The sequence below is a fragment of the Ischnura elegans genome, chromosome 7, assembly GCF_921293095.1.
Source record: "Ischnura elegans chromosome 7, ioIscEleg1.1, whole genome shotgun sequence".
Lineage (NCBI taxonomy): Eukaryota > Metazoa > Arthropoda > Insecta > Odonata > Coenagrionidae > Ischnura > Ischnura elegans.
The window spans coordinates 7593096-7619527 of record NC_060252.1 but is presented as its reverse complement, the minus strand read 5'-3'; the positions used below and the strand labels follow the sequence as shown (position 1 = coordinate 7619527).

Here is a 26432-nt window from a genome sequence, read left to right as displayed (position 1 = left end):
AAAACACAGCGGAATTTACTTCAATTTTATTTATCTAAATTGAAAAGGTTTTCCTTTGAAATTAAAAGAAAGACCCGCTTAGGGAATTCCGGATTAAAACTTAATTAATGGTAAATATAAACTTAGTTCTTAAAAACTTTTATATTTGGATATTGACCTGTAATTAAAATACTGCAGATGTAGCTAAAATTTCAAATGAAGTAAATTTATATTTGTGTATGTGATGTGATATGATTCATGTGAAGACATCTAATAAAAAAGATGAGGTTGGTGAATAAATATAAAATGAGGGGGCTATAACATATCTGAATAAAGTTTATCAGATAGAATATATTTAAATAAAAATATAAAGTATGAGAATTCGCGAATACCGCGGTACGAGAGAAATGGAATGAATTAATGGAAGAGGCGTGTGCATATGTGGGACGAAAAGGACGTGATAATCACAATAAAATACATTCGTTCGGTGGAGCCACGAAATGGTAATGATATATGTACTTTCTTTTCGAACGTATAGGTGCATTTCGCAAGGATTTTTGTGCGAAACGATTTTGGGCCTGTCCTCTTCCATTTAAATTTATCTTTTTGACTCCCATTAGCAAACCATTGAATCCCGAACAGACATTAGTTCTTTCGCTTTTTTAGCAACTTACATTCATTTTGGTAATTGTGTTTTACGTTCAAATATATCCTTTTTATCAGTTATTGTTTCTTAAATTTCAATTTTAGAAATTGACATTGGCAATCAGGCGTAAAAATGTTATTCATTGCATTGCATTTATTCATGTTTACGTTATCAACATGGGGACAGATTGTAGCCGACATGAAAAAAAGCTCCGATAGATTTGACACTGCACTGAAAAATAGGAAAGCGATTTGGTATCGAACGGAGATTGAGACAGGGGTGTTTTCTCTCCCAGGCCCTTTTAAAAATGTGCATGTGGCGAATATGTGGTACGGATACGTCAGATGAATGATATAAGGGTTGCAGGGCGCAAGGAAAATTGTATGAAATAAGTTAGTGCAAGACATTACATTGTTTACGGGATAATATGAGAACGGAATGACAGAGACAAATGACATCGTATTAAATAATATATAAGGACAGGAATAACACTACAATGAAATTGCTAAGAGAGTATGGAAATGTTCAAGGACGCTTTTATAAAAAATGAAAAAGTCATTTTGTAAAAATATGGCTGAGAAAGAGTTTGCAAAAGTGGTTCGTTTGTAACGTTGAAGGGGGCGGCCTCCTCTGCATTGAGGAATGGATATAATGATATCAGCAGAGAAGTCAAATGTGAAAGAATTCGTAATGAGAAGTAATGGAAGAATTATTAAGATTGTGGTCCCCTTGGCGCCTTTCGTTAAGAGTAGGCTAACGCCGACGCCGGGTTTCTCTCCACCCTTCCTTCCATTCCCTTCCTTCATGGAGCAAACGACCTTGTCGGTCGCCTCCTCCAAGTACCATACCTTGGTTTGACTCAGCAGCTCTTCACTCAATTCTCCGATCAGCCAATCTTTTCGCACCCTCCTAGTCTTCTTAGGATTTCCTCATTACTTACTCGGTCGATCTATTTGATCCTCATCATTCCTCTGTAGCACCACATTTCTAAGGCCTCCATCCTTGCTATCTCCGCGGCTGTCATTGTCCATGCCTCACTTCCGTATAGGAGTACACTCCAAATATAAGTTCTTTCCTAATTCTTATTTCTTCATGACTTGGCCCTGATTTTATCACCGCTACTTAGTTTATGTATAAACTGTGGATGATTCTTTTGTCAATGTGGAGAACTCCGAGAACTCCATGCGTTAGAACACAATCTTGGGAAACTCCGTTGTATTCCATCACAAACTTTATTAGGCGAGGAAACTTTTGCTAAACCACACAAATAATAACTAGAACACGACCCGGGTTTCAATTCATCTTAACGTCAACCACCTGATGATGACGCTGATGTTGAAATCCGGGTCGTGTTCTAGTTTTATTTATAAGGTTTAGTATAAGTTTCCTCACCTAATAAACTCCTCACACTGGGAAAAATATAAATGCCATCCTGAGGGACCTGTCCGTGAAGAGCTTAGCATGAACCAACCATTTTAAACCTTTTCTCCAACTGTCATCATATCCAAGGAGTATTGGTAAAATGAAATAATCTCATGTAAATACAAAATATTAGGGCATATATGTTTTAGTAAAAACTAAGCATCTTAGGATTGAAATGAAGGAATATAAATTGTGTGCAGGCATTTTGTCGTGTAAGACATTTGGGCGTACCTACACGGTGCTGAAAATGCAACTGTTCCTAAGTATTTAGTACGACATAAAGACTTTCTGTTTTTATGTACGAAAGTACTCAGCTTTAAACAGTTTTTGTCCAAACACCATTGATTATTTGATTGATTTCTCCAATTTAATTCATGAACAAGTTAATACGTTAATTTCATTTTGCGGTTCTGAAAATGCATTTGTCACAGTTATAAGCAGATTCGAATTTGCCTCCTGAGAGCCACGCCTCCTCAACAGCTGCTCATCTACTCATTACCGATTTTCGTTTGTTACCTTGCACATTTAAATAATAGGAATCAGGGCTATATTTCTCTCTCTCATTCCTGTTTGGTACGTTCATTTGATATGATTTAATGTATCGGATGCTTCACTTGTTATTTATTGTCAATTATATTTCACAAGTCAGCCTTGACCTCGATCGAAGGGCGATGCGGTCAAAATCTGCCTGTGCCGGTCAATGAACCAACTGCGAACATATCATTATCTTCAGATCGTCTGTGCCGGATTAAGACGCTAGCTTCCCTGTATGAATTTATTTCTCTAAGCTTATCGAAATCTGTTCATTGGGGTATATACTGGCCATCGTCATTGCAAGCTTTTTCTTATCTCATATCAGTGGTATCTAGTTCATTGCATTCTTTTATCTGTCTGGTAATTAATCTGCCAGCCTTTCTTGTTCTCATGTTATGTTGTGTAATCCTATCACAGGAGTTTTACGTTCACCAAAGCATAGCTTCTGCGCTGTACCTGGTGCTTAGTTTGTTTATCCAACTCAGTCAATTCGTTATAGATATTGCTTATTCTTCTGGTTTCCGGAGTTCGTGTAATAGTGATTCAATTGCGTCCTTACGCTTTTATTTATCATATAAATGCGACCACTTCACAGTTTTTTATTTTCTGTAATGAGCATATGGCCTGTGGATGAAACGGAATCGACATTTTGTGACTCGTGAATTTTCAGTGCATGTAAATAATCCTCCCGTTTATTTTTCAGATTTCCCAGTAAAAGATGAGGTTAGTCATTCTCGAGTCGGGCGATGATGTTGCCGAATGGGCTGCTAAGTATGTCCTTAAAAGAATCAATGATTTTAATCCTGGCCCCGATAAATATTTCGTACTTGGATTGCCAACAGGTTAGTAAACACTGAGGTGTTTATAATTTGTCAGATGCTAAACTCTTCGCATAGTTCATTGCAGTGCATAAATAACATACTAAGTGGACCACATAGTTGTTTACTGATGTCTATGTCAAGTGATAGGAATTCTGTCTCACATATATGTACTCATATTATTACATCTGTATTTCATTTATCTTCTGCCCAAAGGCTTTTAATAGTTTTCTGTTCGATGGCTCTGTATACAGCCAAAATTTTGACGAAGCAGCAGTAAAGTTGATAGTTGATAGATTAACAGAACAGGAAGAACTTGTTTGGCCCTTATAGGACTTCGAATGGTGGAGGGAATGCCAGCAGTTTAAATATAGAAAACAAGCAGTGAGGATTCTTGTAAATATGCACTGGTTCAGTTTTTTTTGTCGTGGGCTTAACTGTATTCATTTTCTTTGTATTGCATTATCGAAACTGTACTAGCTTGTTCCCTTAGCGAAACACTGGTTGTTGGAGGCTTAAGTTTTATCTCCTGTTTCCTCCAGTAAGTTCAGGTAAACTGAACACTTGAGAATACTATTTGATCAAAGGAGTCGTTTTTCTAATTACATCTGCTCTGTTCACAACATGAGATTATTATACTTACCCATTATCATTATTTTAGACAATGATGTTGGCACAGGGTTTTAACTGATAATTATAATTCAGAGTTCATTGCTGGAAGAGCCACTGGTTTTATTTTGCTGGTCCACACCTTAGTAGCTTCAAATGTTGACTCAGAGCTAATATGTAAAATTCAATTGGGAGCATAGTGTAAATGTTGGTTTGGAGGTTTATGCAGTTATTTAATGACCGCATTCTCTTTGCATTTTTGTTGCGTTGACTCATCTTCATTCTGGACTTGAGAATTCTAGCTGGAATGCAGGTGAAGCTTATGTCCCCCCGAAAATGAATCAATTTGACAAAAACTCAAGGATAATGTTGTTGTTGTGTAAATATTGCCAAATCTTTGGAGACAATCTTGCGTTTGTAGCTGGGCTTGCAGGTTGCAAAATAATTTCTGCTGCTTGAGAGCTAAAAATGTTGGCAATATTGCCTTTGTACAGTGTGGCAACTTCTGTGTTTTGACTTCTCTAATGATGGGAGCATGGTGGGGTACTTAGGTGGGAGAGTGTGGGGCCTCTGACCTCAGGGTCTTGGACTCGCTCGGATTTGGTTTAAGCCAACGACACACCACCAATGAAAATTCTTACGGTGTGTCGTGGCCTAGGGAGCTAGCTCTGGAACTTTGTTTGAATGAATTTTGCATGGTTTCGACGTGTTCTTGTCAGCAGAAGTTATATTCTAGACACAAGCATGCCTAAAATCTATACAATCACCTGATTCAGCAGGGAGTCAGCAAAATGTTTTTGCGTCCTCGATTTTGCAGAAAAGATACTCCAGGGCATATTTCTCATCAGCTTTTCAGATGGCAGCAAAGACATTCAGAGCCACCTTTCACCTTGTTGCATATATTTGTAGGGATGTGTGAGTAGTACTCGAGACGAATATCGAGTCGAGTTGAAAACTGCTTGCGAGTATTTAGTCGAGTCGAGTATGGCAATTGTGAACCAGGCATTACAGCAATACATGCTCCAACATATTCTCATTTTTTCTATCCCCAATACTCTTTTCTGAATGCTTAGGCTGATGTAAAAAGGAAAAGATAATGACGACCGTTGGTGTAAATCATGTCAGAATTAGGAGATGAATGAAAAATAATGTGTCTTAAACGGTTCCATAATCACAATTGAAATAATTTAACCTGTAATATGTCATCATTTTAATTAATACATCAAAATTAATTATTTAGTATCTAAACTACTCAAATGAGCTCTCAGTAAAGGTGTTAATGTAAGCACTATTGTAATACAGATTATGTACGTAAATGAATCATGTAATATTTGATCCTTTCAAATTTTCATTCAGAAAAACCAATTGTTCTTCATGCTCAGGTAATAGGTGCTGACGTCTTCTTTTCAAAGCATTACTGCCTACCGAAAATTGTCTTTCGCTACGCACTTGTGTGTCACGACAAATACTTTCTTACCAAAGCTGCAAGAATTTGGAAATTCTTATGAAAAGATATATTGGCAATTTTTATGGATCTTGAGTGTTGATGGAATTTAAGTGGAGAAGGCGAACAAACTAAAGAATGTAGCTTTGGTAGACCAAAAAATTTTTTTCTTTATTTCTTACTTCGTTTAATCAACCATAGCAACTCTCTTTTTGTAAGTTCAAGAAAGAAACCCAACTCAATATAGGAATAATTGAATGGCACCCACTTGTGACGTCAAACACCGGGGAAATTCGGCATTGTCTGCAACAGGGGCGCAGGTAGGAATTATGGCTGGAGGGGTTTAGGTGTAACTAATACAGGGGCGTGTGGGGGTATGGAATACCCACCAGGATAAGTGGGTGCGAGATTAATAAACTGTGGAATTTTTAGATAAGTGGCTCAAAATGGTGAGTTTTACGGCTTTCTGAGGGATATTTTATTAATCCTTACACTATTCTATTAGTAATATCTATCCAATTAAGTAAAATGGATTAAACCTAAAAAATTCTATGAGCTCTGAGGATGGTTTTATCCCCTAAAACCCCCCCTCGCTGCGCCATTGGTCTGCAAGAACCTAAAAGTTGCATTTTTTCCATAGGAATGTTAACAAGTTTTATGTATTCTCTCAGAGTTCCCTTTAGTGCATTCCATTGGCGTTTGAATAAAGAAAGTATGGTGGGTTACAAAATTATCACATAAGAATATATGAGTGGTACAGTGGTGCCTGCAACGTGACCAACGATTCACAAAATCTTTAGAATTGATGTTTCTGGAGAAAGGGAAGACCGAGCAATGTGAAGAAAGACCCCAATTTTTCTCTAGATTTGTGTGCAAACAGAAATCATAAGTATGTTAGACACCATTTGTTTTTAATTTAAATTACGTATTTCTCCGAATGTAGTCCCCCCCCCTAATTTTGAGGCTTCAGTTTCGGGAAACGTTAAAAAAATGCATTCGAATATAGCCCCCTCTTTACTTGTACCACGGGCATTTTTGAAAAAAAGGGGGGACTATATTCAGACATATACGGTATTTCCAGATACCCCTGAAAACAAATTTACGGCCTTTTCATCAAGGGTTCAAATGACTATCAATATACGACACCTGCTGTCATGCTTTGGATAGAGGCCTTGGAACTATTGATTTGGCTGGAAAGAGTTTTTACCCTGCTGACGCTAAGGCTGGCAATAGAGAGATGCATGTGCAGCTCGAGTTGACTACGTATATATGCAACTGTGCCAATTCAGGTTGACCACTCTTCTACAAAAACTCTAAAATTCAGAGAAAAAACATGGAATTCCATTGTGTCTTAAAATGCAATGGTATGACAGGGAAAATGACTGAAGGCCTGATATGACACATTTGCCTGTAAAGTCAACTGTTGAGTTTACCTCATCATGATCATCTTTAATATTTGAACATCTTATTGCCAGCGTATTTTAAGTGGAAGTGTGGTTTCCAAGTGGGTATCCTAATGGTCTTGGTTGCTGGCCAAAGGGCTTTACCTTCAAATCCCAGCTGAAGCTTTTGGACAGCCACAAATGAAATCCTGGAAGTGCCATGGGGCCTTGGGAAATAAACTGCTCCTGCAACCCTGAATGCGTGATATTCAAATTCCTGTGGATAAGTCTAGGGCATGCTCTACCCTCACCTATCCAAACCAACTGAGGTTAAAACAGGCTGTCCAGCATCCGGGAAAAGAGGGAATTCTGCATGAATTTTTAAGCCGTGGAAATATGCATAAATTATTCATGAAATTTTGCTCCAATCAGGAATTTCAAAATCTTTTATTTCTAATTCATTTCACATAAGATTTTGACAGTACAACTCTCATTTTTGGCGTAAAATGTGTTTGTCATAATTACGTAGCTAATTTGAATGTTTAAAGCTGCATGGAAACGTGGAATGTCAGACAAGAAAACAGAATTGAAATTTCTACCACTGTTGACTCAATTAAGATTCAAAAAGACGAAGAATGGAATGCCAGGTGACGGCAGCATCTATTTATTAGTTCGAAGCAGCGTCTTGGCTTGTATTGAATAAATTTAATTTCTAAATTCAATGTGTGATAATTAACCTATTCCTTGTCCTTGTAAATACAGAAATATAATATTATTTAAAAGTGTCAAAGTAATTTTGGGTTCTCTAGATTTCTTATCTATTGCAGTAATTACGTAAGATTTACCATGACTTTTGTTTAGTATCCCTGGGAAATCGGATGAATTATGCTTTGTGAGTTTTTCTGCTTTGATTGGCTGGGCACCCTGTGAAACCAACTTCAACACCATCATAAAATTCAAGTTTCTCAAGTATCAAAGTCATAGTAAAACCACCAAAACTACGGGAAAAAATTCCACAAGCATATCTTGCGCCACTCCAATGTTAAGGGAAATGTTTTGACCCATAAGCCATTTTAAGACCCACATACAAAAGCAAAGCTTGGATACATTTTTAATGGTATGAAATAATTTCACTACTTGAAAGCCTGGTTTTGCACAACCAGTTGGAAACTGGTTTTTGAACTTTTGCATTTCATCCAAACCATGTGCCACCCCCCATTTACGGGAAAACACTTTGTGATGGAATTTTTGGTTTCTGCAGTTGGATCTATGTATTTTGTTAACCTGTGTGTTATAGGCGGTGATTGGGGTTACCCCATCCTTCCTCTACAAAAGAACATGCACACTTTAAAAACAATCTATTAACCTCGATTGTGTCTCCACTTTCTTTCATTAGTGATATTAAAAATTGTCAATAACCCACCACTGAGGTTGGAGTGACTTTGCGTCTACATAGCTCTTTTCCCTGTAGAAATGCTTGAGGGAATAGAAATATCTCCAAGTCACACCACATACTTTTTATTTGAAACCATTTTCAAAGGTAAAAATGTAAGTGTTAAAAGATTTAAACAGAGTAAACTATACATTTAGGTTGGGAAAATTAAACTTTTGAAGGAATGTGCTATGCTACAAAATGATCGCTAACTTAACTGGTTTTGCAACTTGAGTTGATGATTGATTGACTTGTAAGTGAATGGCCTTTTAAATTTATTTCATAATTTTTCTTTTATTTAAATGTCGAAATTACTTTCAGGCGGCACCCCTTTGGGCATGTACAAGAAACTTATCGAGTTCCACAAAAAGGGGCTCATATCATTCAAGTACGTGAAGACATTCAACATGGATGAATATGTTGGTGAGTACATATTTTTAATTGTTATGTGATAAATATAATGTGTGTGATACATAAGGTGTACACTGGTATGCAGCACATGGCATGACGTGTTTGCAAATAGTTTAGGGGTTGATTTTGACAGGGGTAATGACAGAAAAGGAATAGGTGCTGAGAGATTTAATCCCTCAAAGATGTCTATCAAACACAGTTTTGTCATGAATGACTTCAATATTTCCTGAGAACAACAGAACATATATATATATATGAAGGAGTTTACACTTCAGCCTTTGGTGGTGCTGTTTTGTGTGGTTCTTGGTGTAACACTACTCACCTTCTATTTTTTTGTTTCTTGTTACCTTAGGGTAAATAAACAAACTTAGTTATCAAATGACATGCACAAAATTACTTTTACACTTTTCTATTCAAAACATCACAAAGGAAGACTAATTGGGCCCAATTTACAATCGGACATTATAACAAATAGATTGAATAACTTCCCTATCTATTCCAATGGGCTTTTAACTCTTCCCATTTTCCTTGCGTATTTATAATAATGATTTAAGTTCCACTTATCGGGTTCACTTCTCCACGACTCCACTCAAACTCTGCCGGATGTTTCAATGCTGCACAACTCCACTCACTGTCGGATATCTTCCTCCACAATCCCTTTCTCGAACTCTCTCCACCATTTTTATTTGCACATCCTTTCTTCTATCGGTTCTCTCTTGTGGACGCCTCCTTTTCTTAAGTGTCCAGTACTTTTTTTCTGCTGGTCTTTTAGAACATGTCTTTTTCGTATCTCTCTCAACACACGACTCCCGTTAGTTTTTTTTCGTGTTCCTAGCTACTATTGTTACCTCCTCACTACAATTGTTAATTTATTTATGGTAATAAATTACATGGCGGTTTGTTTACATTGGTTTGAATATCATTGCAATTTTTATTACTATCATTTAATTTTAATACCCGCTTTAGCCAGTAGTTCTTGCACAAAGAAAACATTCTTTCTAAAAAATACCATAAAAGTTCTGAAAAAAAAATCCTGTCACACATTCAAAGCAATACTTCATATGTACATCTTAAAGCAACTATGACAATGCCATTCATTGGCACAAAATACTTGTTTTCATTTGGGCAAGGGTTTAGTTGGAACATCGGCTATCATTTCTTGAGTTGAGTAGCACAAAGAAAGTACGTTATCTTTTGGCTTTTCCTGAATAAATGGGCTCACTATCACTGAAATAGATGAATCTCTCATCTGTCAGAAATAGGAGACTTTTCAAATCGTCTTCACCTTTCACAACATCAAGTTTTTGTTGGCTTCTCACTTTAACCAATCAATACAGTCATAAGATATTGATGATGCACAGCCTTCTCTGTAGCTTCAGCCAAGGCAATATTGTGATGTTTGAAGTAACCGCTGAAACAAAATACCCCACACCATTTTTTGTTTTTTGTATGAGCCCGTATGGTGGTGCCCTCTGGTAGTTGTTTTTTCTCCCCCGCACATGTGCTCATGTTCTTGTGTGTAATGGTGTAATTCCTGCCAAATAAAGTGATTTCTCATATCGCGTGCTTCTATGTTACACTAAAGTGTGAATAAACAACAGGCAATGCACTCTGCCTCATTCAAAGAAGTGCCTGCTGTGTTCTGCTCCCGTGTAATCTGTGGCAAACCATTGCAAACTGTGCATTGCATGACTGTGCAAAACCATTAAGTGAGTGCCAGTCTTTGTATACTCAAGGCCCTGATTTAGTGTCCCTTTATGTGTCCTTGTTTTGAGGTACCCTTTTGGCTGCAATCTCCTCACCATGGTGATTCCCCCCACCCTAAGCCCTCACATACTCACCAAGCCTTCGATGATGGTTTCTACGTGCTTGGGTTACATAGGCGGATCTAGGGGGGGGGCCAGGGGGGCACATGCTCCCCGCACACCCTTCAATAATATGCAGCATTTTTACTACGGTCCCATTATCATTGCGCTTGTTTTGTATTACGAGGTACCCTTGTGCCCCCCAGAACAAAATCCTGTATACAGCCTTGCTTGTGCCCTCCCCCCCAGAAAGAAATCCTGGATCTGCCCCTGTTGGGTTAATGATTTTGATATTCATGTAGACTTTGGATGCATTTGATGCTCTTGCATGCATGGATGAAGCATGCTAGCTCCATGAAGCGTGCAATGTGTACACGGCTTAGTCTTAAGTGAGGGATATTTGTAAATGTCTGTATTAAACGTAAATAGCAACCGACAGAACTTTGAAGCCACATAAGGCCTTCATAGAATTGGTGGTATGGTATATAATCCCTCAAAGTGGTCTGTCAAACACAGTTACCTCATGAACAACTTCAATATTCCCTGAGGACAACAGAGCGTATCTATACAAAGGAGTTTACTCTTCAGCCATTCGTAATGGTGTTTTGTGTGGTGGCCACATAAGGCCTCTGCTTAATCTTTGTTTCTTGAGCACTAAGCAATTATTAAGTTAATCTTTCAAATGCTCAACAATATTTACACATGCATGCTGATGAATTATTTTTTAGTTGGGTATTGCAAGATGTTTAAGAACTTTTTTAGCAAAAATTATTCAATTATGTCTTTAACGCTTTTACTGCCAGCCCATTTCAGGTGGGATGTATGAAGACTGTCAATGCTATTTTCCGGAATTAGCAACATTTCACATTTTAAAATTTTTCAGATACTTAAATTTATTTAATTCATCTAGATTTTTTTCCAAATTCTTAAGTTATATTTACATCTTATAACCATGGATAGATTATGAGGGGTTTACATAAATTACAGCCGTTGAAAAGGCCACAATCACGAAAGAAAAGTGAAATAGTTTGGGCTGTAAAAGGGTTAAAAATGCTGATGTGTGTAACTTCTTCCATGCGATTCTCTCCATAAACATGTACAGGGAAATGCCAAAATATATATATCTCTTCAGTTTTGATTCATGGTGACTTTACTGCATGTGTAAGTGGGCTACTGTCGTCCAATTGATCTGTTGCCTCCCCTGAATGATAAACGTAGCAGCACCGTTCCTGTCTTTTACTTCTCAATGAATTTATTTTTTTTGACAGGTCTTCCCAGAGATCACCCCGAGAGCTATCACTACTACATGTGGAACAATCTGTTCAAGCACATCGACATTGACCCTAAGAACGTCCACATCCTTGATGGGAATGCAAGCAATTTGGAGAAAGAGTGTGAAGAATTTGAAGAGAATATTAAGAAGTCTGGGGGAGTGGAGTTATTTGTTGGAGGTAATGGTTCTGAAGAATAATTTCATAAACACAATTGTGCAGGTTCTTGGGTAGGTTTCAGCAGTACTCGGTGCATTCTGGGGGAATGATCGCTCAAGAGAGCTACCACAACAGCTGTGGAATTTCCCCATGAATGCGACGGCTACGTGGCCTCTCAGCGTGAGTGCTTAGTCATTTCTCGGAGTGGTCTTTTCAGCCCCTACTTCCCTGATTATATATTAAATCCCTCAAGTATTAGTTCTAGGTGGCTAAAGGTGTGTTGGTAGATGATTATAAGGCCCTGTCTGGTGCTCACTCAAATTTTTCGATTCAGAGAGCCTGAGAGCAAAGCTCCCTCTGCTCCTGTGTTGAGCTAGAGCTCATTTCCCCTGAATGCACCCAATGTTCATTCTGTAATAATGCTTATTTTAAGAAAAACAATAATAATAATAAATAAATAATTATTTTTATACTATTAACCAAAGGTTCACTTTAAGTAGGATTGTTTCAAGTTTCAGTTTTTTGTATGCTTGACTCTTGTAAAAGTTTAGTAAATATGTACCTCATTTATTTGCATGTTTATTGCTAGACATAGGTTTGTTAATGGTTGGAATGGAAAGGTATTTGTAGTTGTTTTGGATTGAATTTTGTAATTTTTTCAAGCCGTAGCAGTGATGTTTGGGCATTTTCAGAAGTGCCAATAATCGAAATACATAATATGATTTTGGGTTCACTTGATGTTGAATTACAATTATCTCATGTGAAAATTTACTGACTACCTCCAACAGAGGAGAAATCTAGTGGTCTTTGCCGAGTTAAAAAAGTGAACATCAAAGTTTTCAGTATTTAGCTGCCCAAAGATCAAATTACAGCGCTGCGAATAGATGAGGAACATCAACCAATTACACTCATGAGACATGTCCCCAAAAAAAAAATTCATAGATGACTCCACTCCTAAGTACCGCATAAGCTTGTGTAAGAGGCGCACCCCTATTTTGAGGATCGAAGCTATAAAGAAAAAAATTTTGCGACATTTTTTTTATCCTATCGTGCGGTGTTGCAGACGTATGCCTGGAATTTCGACAGTTATCGAAATGTCCTCTTTCAGTACTATTTGAAAGAGGAAATTTTGATAACTGCGGCGGCATAAGAGGGAGTAGAAAGAGTTCCGATCCTCTCTTTGCATACGCCATCGCTCTACGTTGCTTGTCCTCATCACGAACAATTTTGTTTAAAAGCTCTCGCAGGAATATTGCAATAGAATTGCAGCCGTGGAAAATTTTAAGGCAAAACACGACAGGCAAATGGCATGAGCTTTCCCAAGAGATTGAACAACAATCGGGGCAATCTCAGCGCCGTAGGATATTACCCACGTCGTAGATTTAAGGCCCCTTGCACACACACCGATTTTGGACGGCCGGTAAAATATCGGCCGTCCACATTCCAATAGTGAACAATGGGAGAGCATTGGAGCTTGCACACGTACCGACCACACGCCGGCACCGGCAAAATGCCGGTTAGCTGCCGGCTATTGTCACTGTGGATCGCCGACGCCGGCTCAAAAACTTAGCAACGTATCGTTTGACCGGTAAAAATCCGGCGTGTGTGCAAGCATCGCTTCGCCGGTAAAATATCGGCCAATATTTTACCGGCCGTCCAAAATCGGTGTGTGTGCAAGGGGCCTAACGGAACTACACTCGGCTCTCCATCAGCTAATGCCTCTGCCGTTTTTTTCCTTTCCGAGACTCCACAGGAAAATATCAAGTTACAGGGGAACAATGGAAACGTTTTTCATCCCTACCCCATTCCACCAACTGACCTTTTTCGGTCTACCAGGTTCAATTCCCCGAGTTTCTGGAGGTCAAATGCTACGTGAGTCACCTTCTGAGCTCGAAGATATCTCGATATCTTTCAGCAATTGTATGACATGCACGAGGTTCTAGAAAGAATTAGACCTAACGCGACGTATATCTTACAGCATTAAAGTTTTTTGAGCTCTAATTGATTGACACAAAGATTTATAGCTAAAATAAGGCTACTAATATTCAACATAGTCCAAAGAGCACAATTTCGGAAGAAACAAGTGTAGCATAAGCGCATTCAAACAAGACGAGACGGACTGGAAACTTCAGGCAATGCAAACTGCGTATATCACATTGCTGCGCCTTCGCCCCTTCGCTTTAAAGGCAACGACGTCACATGCAAGATCGGACGTGTTCTTCCCTTGCTCCTTCGCTCGTAGCTTTAAATACGGAGGGGAGGGAGCCCTCTTCCCCTCGACCTCTCCTTCAGCGCTCTTCACTCAAAAGGATTTCTGATTTCTTCTATCCACCATTAAGTCCAACAATGAGCACACTCGTGGCAATAAATTTAGCGCGCGCTCCGGAGCGAATCACCCCGCGCGATCTTTTCAATGTTCACCTCTGGGGTACCGACGTGACGGCGCGATGCTTGCAAGAAATTCAAACAGGAGCATTTTAAAAATACGTCACTAAGGGAGAAACTCCCCTGCCTGCCGCTTGTTTTTGACCCAGGGTTTCAGATGACTGACTCACACTGGAAACCATGGCCACTCAGTTCCCCTTCAACTTGCAACCGGTGAAGGGGAGGGGGGAAGATAAGAAGTTTGTGTAAGAGGCGCACCCCCATTTTCGGCTGCAATATCTGGGAAAAAAGGTGCGCCTCTTACACGCACTTATACGGTACTCATTTACAGAAAAAAGAGCTTTTCAAGTAAAAATCCTACAATGTTCTTATAAAAACAACATTAGTCTGCAATGCTTTCAACCCAGAGGGCCATCTTTTGTACAGTATTAAACCCATATATTCAGGACACAAGGAAGCCCCTTTGGTTCTAACAAATGGTGTGTACGAATTAACATTACCTCTGGTACCATCATTACGAATATCTGAATTTTCAGAGAAAGAAAACTAATTGCACCTAACACTGGTTACTAAGTCAATAGGTAATACATAGTTCCCATAGAACTGTAGTCATTGACTGTTAGATAGCTTCTCCATTGGAGGTACGTATATAGTTTGTAAATTATTACATAAGATTGTTGCTCTTGGAGTGCACTTGAAATCAGTGATCTTGATAATAAGCACTTTTGAACGTGGTCTTAGAATACTTGATTATATTAGTATGTTATTAGGCTGTTTAATAACTTCCCTGCGTGTTCCCTCTCATTCTGAAGGTATCGGCCCTGATGGCCACATAGCTTTCAATGAGCCTGGATCATCGTTGGTGTCAAGGACTCGCGTGAAAACACTGGCGCAGGACACCCTGGAGGCAAATGCTCGTTTTTTTGACAATGATGTGTCAAAGGTCCCAAAGCAAGCGTTGACTGTCGGAGTTGGAACTGTGATGGATGCCAGGGAGGTACGTATGTAATGATATTTCTTGTTCTGATGGTTGAAAAATTTTAAATGGAACATGATCACGAAGAAATATGGAAACATAAATTACGTTTTTCATTCTCATAAATTACATTTCTACTGAATTCAGACACTCTTGAGGCCATTTTACACGGGGTTTGTGCAGGTTAGAACTGCATTAATTTCTAAAATGGTGAAGAATTGCGCGAATGCATGAATGAAATTACAACAGGGGCTATTTTTCCATCTCACGTCCACGCATTCGTTCTAGCAATTCACTGCTTCACACGACGCAATTTTGACTGCACCTTCGTACACACGTCTGATTGTACAAGTACCATGTGCCCCGTATAAAACGGCCTTTAAAGTATAACACTGCACCCGTTTCTTACCAGCATTGAGTGAAAGCAACACGAATTTTGCATATGTTTTTCTATGTATTTGTTGTTAGTACATAGTTCATATTTTTAGGATACATACCTAGTTCAATGCTTTTTAAAATGTTATGAATTTTTCTATTGAAGATATTTTACAACTTTTGTTTCTACAATGACATTTTCATTCAATAGCAAGTCGTTATTTTAGGTTATCTTCTAATTTTTCATATTTTTTTATATCTTACTACAAATGCAATGATGCATTTGTATTCCAGACCTCTGCAACAAATTGGGTGAAATTGACTATGTGGCTTTCAAATTATTTTAGAATAAACAAAGTGTCGCATTACGCAACATTGGGAGGACTCCAGTAATCCAGGGCCACGGTGCACTGCTGTGGTATTCGTTAAGAATATTTATTTTGGGGCTGATTAATATAAAATCATTTTCAAGAATATGTCATATTTTTATGGCAAAACTTTAATTTCAGGCAGTTGCACAATATTTTAGTCCTACATTTACATCTGCATTAGTGCTGGAGTGTCTGTACAAGGGTGTTTGGCTAGTGGTGACTTTTCACCAAGTGGTGATTGTGTTTGATATTTCTAATTTCACACATGGAGCAAGATTTTATCAACGTTTATTCATGCTATAGTCAGACTTTACTGTGACCTAAACGTAAAAGATGTATAAAAACTATACCATATATATTTAGTCGTCCAGAAAATACAATGATTTCTGTAAACATCTGCAGTTCCAAGATACACTGGCATCCTAAGGTAGGAACGATAGAAATAGGAGGGATCGCATTATCGCAGTATTTTCTGAGAATTTCATGCACACTTGAAGCTGATGATAATGAGCTGGTGAGAATCCAAATGAAGGCACAGGTCATTTGAAGAGAAATTGTTTTGAGAACTATGAATGATGAGGAATGCACAAGGGTTCCAAGAAAAATATTTTTTGGTTCAGTAAAACCTTCTTACATCATAATTGAGGAGACCAAAAGACTACTGTCTTTTAAACCATTATATTTATGTGTACAAACAAACATGCATGCATTAGTAAACATATATTTATTATTTATTGATAACAGAAAGCGAGCGCTATCGCATGATTTTTACCATGATTCGAGAGGAAATGATGTGATCTCTCTTAAATCAACAGTCACTTAAAAAGATTTGGATTGTTGGATACCTTTTTTTCTTATTTACTGTTAGGTATGCTCTCATATGGAACAAAATGGCAGTAATTAATGGTTAACCTGAAAATTAAAGCACATTAAAGGTGTGTAAGAAAAAAAATGTAAGCATGAAACATTTATCGCTGAAAATGTCATTCCATGTACGTAATTGCGGCTGCATTAATGGTCTCTAGTTGTCTCGGTACGATTTGCGGAGGTAGTTAGGCTGTCTTGGGGGTGTCTCTTTGGTATGATAAGTGGAGGTTTTACGAGATAAAGAGGTTCGCTACATAGAGGTTTGCCTATAAATTTACATGTAAATCTGACGGGACGGTAGGGGTGGTATGAAATATGCAGGTTTACGATGTAAAGAGGTTCACTACGTAGAGGTTTCACCGTATATTTACTCAGGTAATGGCTGAAAGGGATAGCTTGAACACTGTGTATTACAGTTTATAGAAGGGGCAATGTTCTGTTCCTTCTGTTTTTACTATATGTGTTTCCCTGTTGTACAATTGTTCCCTCCAAATGACCTGAACCCACGTTTGCAGTCTAAGGTGCTCATTATTGTCAGTGATCAGAGTGCGTGAAATTCTCAGAAAATATTGTGATAGCGCGGTCTTCCTTCCATTCTGATGTTTAATGGCTATCACACCTTACCTTACAAAAAAATATTGTAGGAATAAGGATGCTGATAAAGGTATGGATGTATCTTAGACAAACTTATCCCTCTTGTCCAAACTTCTGTTATCTGCCAGGTGCAAGAACATTTTAGTCTCAAAAAAACGGTTCCGGAACATTGTTTCAAGTACAGAAATAATGCATTATTCTTCATCCGTTGGCATGATAATTCATAAATAATTGTAGGAAAAAAATGATGGTACATTGGAGCCATTTGTGAATTTGGAGTTGCGATTGAATAGTCCATCAGTCAGGTAGATTTTCGTTCAGAAATAGTGTTATGTCTCCTCAAGAAAGAAGAAAAAAATGAAGGTGCAACCACCATTACAGCCTCTGTAAAGTCAATAATATGCATTCTAAACTTGTATATATATTCAAAGTTAAATTTTGTAAATCAAATTTCTTTCATTTGGGTGTTAGGAACACCTTATGCAAGTTACTGATTGTAAATCATGAGCTTGTGATGCTGGGTTGAGGCAGCTGTTATAGTTTCCGTATCTTCCATCTGCCTTCTCAATGACCAGCATCCAATATCTCTGTATCCCTTGCCTGGCTTCGTGTCTTGTCTATTGCCTGCGTTGTCTCCTGCCTGGCTGCGATGAACTGACTGTGTTCGGAGGTAGTGTTGGTGGAGTGTGTCACCAGTGGCAGGAACAGGAGCAACCAACATATCAAAGATGAAAGTCAACTCATTTTTTGAAACAATGGCATCATTACAAAGTATCTCCCTGGTGAAAGCTAGAGAAAAGTTTTTGCATCCAAGTACTCTTATTTTTACAATAATGTGGTCCGAGAATTGTGCCTAGAGCTTAGAGTATGTATTGTAAATCAAAGGTGACACTTTTTCATAGTGGTGCTACTTAATCGACTAACTAAGCTCTATAAACATAAATAATCACCTTTACCCTCCAAAAATGCATTGATACCTATTTTCATCAAAATCTAAGTGGTAAAAGGTCAATTCAGGAACAAGTAGGTGTGGAATGACTCTCATATAATTTTATGGATGAAGAAAATAATATCCATAATCTACATTAAACTTGTGAAATAGTGGTTCATATATAGACTTTATATTCAAGCTGGAGATTTTTGAAAGATTAGCCCTCTAAAACCTCCAAAAGTTTTGTTTGAATTATACATTTTGAATGCTATGGGCATTCTTGTTATTTTCCTAACTCTGTGCTTTGCCCACTTGTGTTTTGGATAGGTAATGGTCCTCATTACTGGAGCACACAAGGCATTTGCGCTGTACAAGGCTATTGAGGAGGGGGTGAATCACATGTGGACTGTGTCGGCATTCCAACAGCACCCCCGAACCATCATGATCTGTGATGAAGACGCAACGCTGGAGCTTCGAGTTAAGACTGTCAAATATTTCAAGGTATGTTCAAACCCAGTTTCAGACGACGCGTTGACTGTGTTCTCTTATACTTTATGTAATCTTAGGATATGTTGCCTTTGATTTAAGCTTATTTTTCCTTCTATTATGACTCAAAAGTTGTGTGTTTCATTTGACTTATTGTGCACAGGAGTTGTATGCAGTCCATAAAAAGTTGATCGTCGGTGAAGGTTCTGAGCAGATTGAACCTTAAATGGTATTGTAATATGTTTGATCTGCATTTATTTGCAAGCTTGATGACTTTTTGTATTGCCAACATCGTCCGCTTTGGCTTGAATTTCTGTTTTTTGTGTTGTTTTGCCCACTCCTAATGCAGCTTTCCCTACGAAGGAGCTTGCTTTGGCATACTACGTCTGTGATACTGTCCACAATCATGCGGATTGACTCATATTAATGTTCCACCAAAGGATATGCTTTGTTTCCAGTGGTTCTCTGTCCTTTTTGGATGTTTTTTTGTGATATGGCGGCATTTTTGTGATTTGTTTACGTAAACAAGTGTCATCTTTAAGTGTGGGGAAAAAAATTAGGAAAAGTCTATGGTGGAAAAATCATTTGTTGATACAGGGATGATTTGAACTGAGGTACTTATCCTGAATAATACATGCCAGGTGTTCTACCGCTTGAACTAGTGAATTATGAGTAATATTTTGAAGCCTGCCACATGAACATCAGTGAAATATATATATGAATTGCCTTGAGAAAAAATTCCCAGTCCAGGGGAATTTTTTCTCATGGCAATTCATGCATTCTGAGTTATCTTCTTCCTCTGCAGATTTTGTTGGCATTAGAGGAAGATGATTGCCTAAGAAAGAAGGAAAGAAGGCAATGCAGTGCGTTTCATATATGCATCTTTTAGTGATTCAACCAATGGGTTGGCTTGGTTAGGTGTGGTCGTAGCTCACGGCTAACTAATCCACTGGCATGTCAATTCCTGGTTTTGGGGGCCATTTCCTTTCCCTGGGCCACCTTGTACTTTTGAGGATTTTGTTTTGAGGGTGCCTGAAGGCTTCACCTGGGATTTTGTACCCTGGACACCTCAATCAGCAGCACAGCACTCTACACACTAATTATGCATACTTATAATATACAGCATACTCACGATTATCCGGCTGCAGTTTATCCGTGTATGATTTTTACTCTTACTCAATTTTTTCCGCGATATTAATAAAAATAATTAAATCAGACGCAAAATCATCGGAATTACTGTATTAATGTGGGGATAAACCGGGCTTATTAATTTCGTCAGAATCCTCTTCGTAAAACAGAAGCGATCATGAGCTAGCTGCATTCACGGGAGTACCGTGTTCCTGTTTTCTAAGCCTCGTAGTGCGCGTTTGTGCTCCGCTAAAAAGATCGAAAAACTGGCGAAGAAAGCTCTCATTGAGTCCGGGAAGCACTCTCAAATAACAGAATAACTATGTATGTAATAAAATATTGTTTGTTTTAGTAAATTATGAACATTGTAAGATATTTAAGTGAAAGTTAAGGTTATCCGTGTTTTCCGATTAATCGTGTTTCCGTCCCTCATTAGCCATCGTTAATTAGCCCATTTGGATGTAATCGGGAGTGTGCTGTATATTGTATTATTTGTCCAGCAGGCACTTAGCGTTTGAGCGATCGTTTGCCCTACTCAGGGAAGTGTATAAATTATGTAGTCCTGATGAAAATGCTCCCATGGCCATTGGTACCAAGTTACCAAGATCCCCATTTCATACATACTCAATTGTACAATTGTCCTCTCTGCTTCATGCACTCAACATTTATTAATTCATTATTATTGTAGTTCAAGTGGTGGAATACCTGGAGTGACATTTGGGTTTGTATCCCAGTAAATAGCAAATGATTTTTCCGCTGAGGAATTTTCCCTCTTTATGTGCACGTAAAGTTGATTCTGTAAAGGTGTGTGTAAGGCATTTCCACAGTTATTCCGTGAATAATGTGTTGGAAATGTTGGAATGTGAATGATGATGTGTTTTTGAGGTCCAAAAAATGGGATATTTAATGGGATGAACGAGATGGAGTGCTTTTTATATTTCCATGCTTCTTATTGGTTTCCTCTCATCCAATGTCCCTTTCACATTGCATCGCATTTCAGCCAAACATAAATGTAGTTGGAAGGTGCATGTATTTTAGTGTTGATGGTTCTTATTGTTGGAGGTATGAATTTTTTTTGAGGTTAAAAATGTCAATAATATACATGGTGGTGTGATCGTGTTCTGCTGTATGAATACATATGTGTAATGAAATTTTTAAGATTTTGCATTTAAGACTGCCTGTGTGCAGACTTTTTTCTGAGTATTACCATGCATAATTCTCCTGTCGGTCACTACTGTCCTTGAACAAATGGGCAAACCATGGTTTGAAGTGTTTCCCCTCTTTAACTACATTGATTGGTGGTAATGAAATACACTGGAAATGATAGGAAATTTATTTATACATTTCCTCAATGTGATTCATAGGTTGTACTTACATTGGAAACTTTTTTATCCTGCTTTGAATGAAATAAGATTTTTTACTCTCAGAAAATGGTTTCTCATTGGGGTGCTGATTTTCAAAAACTTCTCCATTTATGAACATGAGAATGGAACATATGCTACTTTAAATGAATATTCTAGATAAGAACTTTATAAAAATTGTGCGACAGTTCTCGACAGTGCTCGTGTTTGGTACCCAGGGTACTTTAAAAGTACTATAAGTCCTGGAATTAAAAAAATCCTTTTTCCCTAGCAAAAATTGTTGTGGCACAAATAAATACTGCAAATTTCTTCTTGGCGATATAAATGTCCATTCCTAAAGTTAATCAATTGTCATGATGCATGGAAATGGGTTTAGAAAAGGTGTCAATTACATTGCTGACGGCCTAAGAGATCTAAATTTCACAGAGAAATAAGCTATGATTAGGGCTGTTAAACAAAATGTAATTCATGACGATGTGAGCAACCCAATTCAAAACATTTTGTTGCTATTCTTTGCGATGGCATGTATTATGCATTGTAAATATTAAGAATAAATTGATCTCTCTGCTCCCATCACCACCCTGAGGACATTTTTGGAAACCGATTGAAGGGCACCCAATGTGACAAAATAAAATTGGGCTTCTGCCGGACAGACTCATTTCTCCTCAATCTATCTAGTATCCTTGAATGTAATAATGATAAAAACTGCTCTGTTTTTGTTTATAAAATTTTATTCGGTACTACGATGGGCTTGAGTATCGATGTCCTTGGTGTTAATACTAGTGGTGTATCTGATGGTGGTGCAGTGGCATTGGTACTAGTAGTACGGAATAAAAGTCTTGTGATTAAAACAAAGTTGCTTTTTATCATTACTTCATAATGATATTCCACAAGGTTACATGTGAAAATATTGATTTCTCTAGTGGGATGGTTATGTTGTGAATTGTCCTGTGAATTTGACGTACTTTGAGCTTGCCAAGACTCACACATGCTACATATTTAAGTACTTTTGAAACCCAGTGTAAAATATTGTATACGACGTAAGGTATGCACATGTCATTCAGTGAAATTATGGATTTCAGTTAATGTAAGGCTATAGGTGAAAAGATGTCTTTGGAATTCCTAGCTACATAATTATAAGGTTTTCTTTTGAGTTCTCATAGTAATTAAGCTTATAGCTACAATTCATAGTGTTCTATAATATTCCTCATAGTGTTTGCATATTCATGAGCTTAGTGCATTAATGAGCATGAAATCATTGACTGCACGTTCTGAACCAATGCTTCCTTATTGTACGAGTTGCTACATAGTATTCATCCTTTGTTGCATATAGCTATATTAGAATGTGGTTAGCGAATTGTAATGATTTAATTTCATTTGGTTACATATTTACAATCAGTAAATAGGTATAAAATATTCTTCCAATTGTTACTCAAAAGCCTAATTGCAAAAATACTGTGTAGTATGTTGTGTTATGCATATTATTTCATGCATCAAAATGGAACACGAGATCATACCCATAGTCTGAAAAGCGTATAGAATGAGAGGATTCTTGCAAAGTGGAGTTGACTCTGTGCGTCTGCATCTACATCTTCAAATCGACGTAGCCTGTGAGCACCACCTCAATTGGCATGTGGCTCTTAGGGTGTGAAGCCATTCAGAAGGAAAATGAAAAGAAAAGAAGGCTTTTGAACTGAGGTGTATAAGTATTTGAAATATGTCATATATATGTAACTTTAAACACCAAATATGTGTACAAAGTTTGTTCAGAAAATAATGGGAACTTTAATTTTTTGAGAAAAATATTTAGATTAATTTTTTCGGCTTCAAAATAGTCATTGTATATTACTCACTTTTTTCAGCACTTCTTCCAATCCTCGAAACACTTCTCAAAATCAATCAGCCTTTACCTCTGCCTGTGATTTCTCTTCACACCATACATCTATGCTAATAAAAACGATGGCCCTTCAAGGTTCTCTTTATTTTTGGAAATAAAAAATCATGCAAAGCCATGTCTGGAAAATTTGGAGACTGGGGCATTGTTACACTATTGATTTTGGCCAAAAAATCACAAAAAAGTGTGAGCCAGAAATTGCCAAGCTCATAAAAAAACGTCTCATAAAATTTAGCGGCTATCATAGACAAACTAAATAATGAATGCAGCTGAAAATTTTATCACACTCCAGAGGCATGTCGATACATCCAATGTACAAGCACTCAACAATTGCTCACTTGATTAAACCCACATCTAGGAGCGCAACAATATTCATGCGCTCAGCTGGCAGTGGCCAGCTGAGCGCATGTCTTCTAATCTCCAAGCTCTGAAGGTGAGCATTTGTGCTTCAGCTACAGCCAGCTGAGTGCATGCGTATTGTTGCGCCCCTAGATGAGTGGGTTTTGTCTGGTGGGCGATTGTTGAGCACTTGTGCAGTGGAGGTATCGATGTGTTCAGGCAAAAAAATTTTTTTGACAATCAGACTTTCGAAACTTGCTAGAAATTTGAAAATTAAGTTCTCTTTATTTTCTGAAAACACTTTGTATGTACACAAGTACATAACTGGAAATGAACACTGATATTTTTTGGCATGAAATGCATCTAAAAAGCAATGAAAATAACATGTATAAATTCTTTCTTAATAGAGTCAAACACAGTAATGACTGTATTTTAGAGATTGTTGTTGCTTTAATTTTATATCTTTCCTAAGTAACAACTCAGCTTTCTCATGATTTATCACTTTGCCATGAATTGGTAGGCTAGGAATTGTAGGAACAGCTTGGAATTGTGGTCAAATTTTTTATGTTGACGTATATCTGAGTGTTCTTTTTAGAGGGTGCAAGGATACCTACTGATTGAAAATTCCTGGTTCAAATCTCTGATGAAGCCTTAAGACACCCCCTTGCAAAAGTATCCTCCAAGTGCGAGGTGGCCCTAGGGTAAAGGACTAGCCTGAATGGAGATGGCCTCGCTTTGAAAGCATAACGTTGCGCATTTTGAGTTAGCTGCATACGTGCATTTGGTGTTTCAAGTTACGTCGATTGTATGCATTTATATGCTTGAAAACTATCAGGAGCGTGAGTAAAATTCAAATGCTGTGGGTTAGTCTGGGAAGAGCTCGGTCCTCACCTATCAAACAAACGTTTGTGTTGAATCAGTGAGTGAGTGATGTAGTTTTATGAATGCATCTAGGGTTTTCTGGGTGATTGAAGTACTATGTTTATGGAAAGTTAATTTGACGGATGTTAGTGATATGTGTTGGGTCCCACTGTTCCAGTGATTCCCGTTAGTACTGACTAAGGGGGGGGCTGGTAGTTGGTCCATTGTCTATTGTGTGTGTCATAATTTTATTTTTATGTAGAACTAGCTTTAATTTTTGGAGTTACATATATTGCTGATTCGTTTCTTGGCTTAGTGCTAACCGCATGCGCATTTGAGAAAATATTTTCTCTGCAGTCAAATATTAAATTTGCTTTACACTGATGCATAGTTTATAGTATGTCTACGGGGTTGTTACAAGTGAGGGAAATCAGGGGAGGAAAGTTAGATCATCTTAACACTGCATCAGGGAAAATTTATGCCAGGGATGTTGTGGTGGCTACATACTGTGTTGGCTTCCAACAATGTGACTACCTGAGCCCAGCATTGGCAGAGATTTTTCAGAAGTTGCCCAATGCCTACAATAGGAAAGAATTTTGTATCTTATGTATTTACTCTCACTTTTGGAAAATTTTGCGTAAATATAGAAAAGAGAGAGTGTTGAAGCCATGGCAACTGAAAGGAAGGAAGCCCTATGGATAGAGACCCAGGAAAGTCTGAGACTTTGGATTCGGTAATCTTGTAACAACCCTGTGATAGCATGAACGTGATAAAACATTTAATCAGTTGTTGTATTTAAAGTTTAGTGAGACTAAAATATGGTTAATATACCTTTCATTAATTTAAGCTCAATTGAGAATAGTAATTCTCAGTAATTAATGTTGAAATTTTGTAATTTATCTCATTCTAGTACTTTACTGTAGTTTTTGGTTTGCATTCATTTTCATTTTATAACTTCTGAGTGTCAAGCTATCTTTCAGTTTTTTAATCAATATTTAATATACTGTATTTATGTAACAACAGTATCAGTAACCTACTAATTTCAACGAACCCTACTACACTAGTAATGGTGAAATGCATTGCGTTGAATTGAAACCACGATTAGTTAATATTAAATACTCATTTGAAATGAATATTAAAGAATTCTACATAGTATAGACCTAAACTGTAGATTTGGTGGTTGACATTGTTGCTAACAAATGCTTGATGCAATTTTGTATGCCATGTTTAAAGTATACGATCACTTTCTGTGTTTCAGAACCTATGGAGTGTGCACAGCCAGCTAATAGATTCGGCACAGCATTATAAGTGAAGAAGACTCCTTCACGCAGCGGTCAAGATACCGTTCAATGTTGTGTAGTTGACAAATTGTTTCAAAGGGAAAACAACTCAAATGTACCCAGTGCAAATGATATGTACGTTTGTTGCTACACAGAGTTATTTTTATATAAAATTCTATTCTTGTAAAACAACGTGCTCATGTTTATGTATTTCAACATTCCTTCCCCCTCAAGTGGAAATGCATACGTGAAACATATTTTGTATTAGCTATACACAAGGCATCAATTGCCTGGGAAAATCGCAAATTGGATGTGAATGTTTTGTCCCAGGAATTACGCATTAACTACTCATGAATTTTTGCTACTAACAGGAATTTCAAAATATTTTATTTCAATTTCATTTCACATAAAATTTTACCAGTTCAACGCCCATTTTATGGCCTAAAATGTGTTTGTCATATTTTTAAATTCAGTTTTTAAATCTGCTTGGAAACGTGGAATGTCAGACAAGAAAACAGAATTGAAATTTCTAGCACTCTTGACTCAATTAAGATTCAAAAGTATGAAAAATAGAATTCCAGGTGATGTCAACATTGACTTATCAGTTTGAAGCAGTGTCTTGGCTTGCATTTAATGCGTCAGCACCCACAGTTTATTTAAATTCACACATAT

The 26432-nt window shown here is 37.6% G+C and overlaps 1 protein-coding gene across 9 annotated transcripts; it reads left to right on the top strand.

The window, feature by feature from the left end:
- The first annotated feature begins 2520 nt into the window (after positions 1-2520).
- Positions 2521-25952, top strand: LOC124161887 (glucosamine-6-phosphate isomerase). Of its 9 annotated transcripts, none has more exons than XM_046538138.1 (8): positions 2521-2620; positions 3285-3423; positions 8588-8689; positions 11751-11933; positions 15110-15294; positions 18739-18912; positions 19061-19126; positions 25739-25952. In XM_046538138.1, exons 2-7 carry the CDS (start codon positions 3300-3302, stop codon positions 19121-19123), a joined length of 831 nt encoding a protein of 276 aa, XP_046394094.1. In that variant the 5' UTR covers positions 2521-2620; positions 3285-3299; the 3' UTR covers positions 19124-19126; positions 25739-25952. The 9 variants fall into 9 exon arrangements, with proteins under 9 accessions (XP_046394094.1, XP_046394093.1, XP_046394097.1 ...); XM_046538137.1 differs by lacking the exon at positions 2521-2620 and adding an exon at positions 2707-2814; XM_046538141.1 differs by lacking the exon at positions 2521-2620 and adding an exon at positions 2712-2858.
- The last annotated feature ends 480 nt before the right edge of the window (positions 25953-26432 follow it).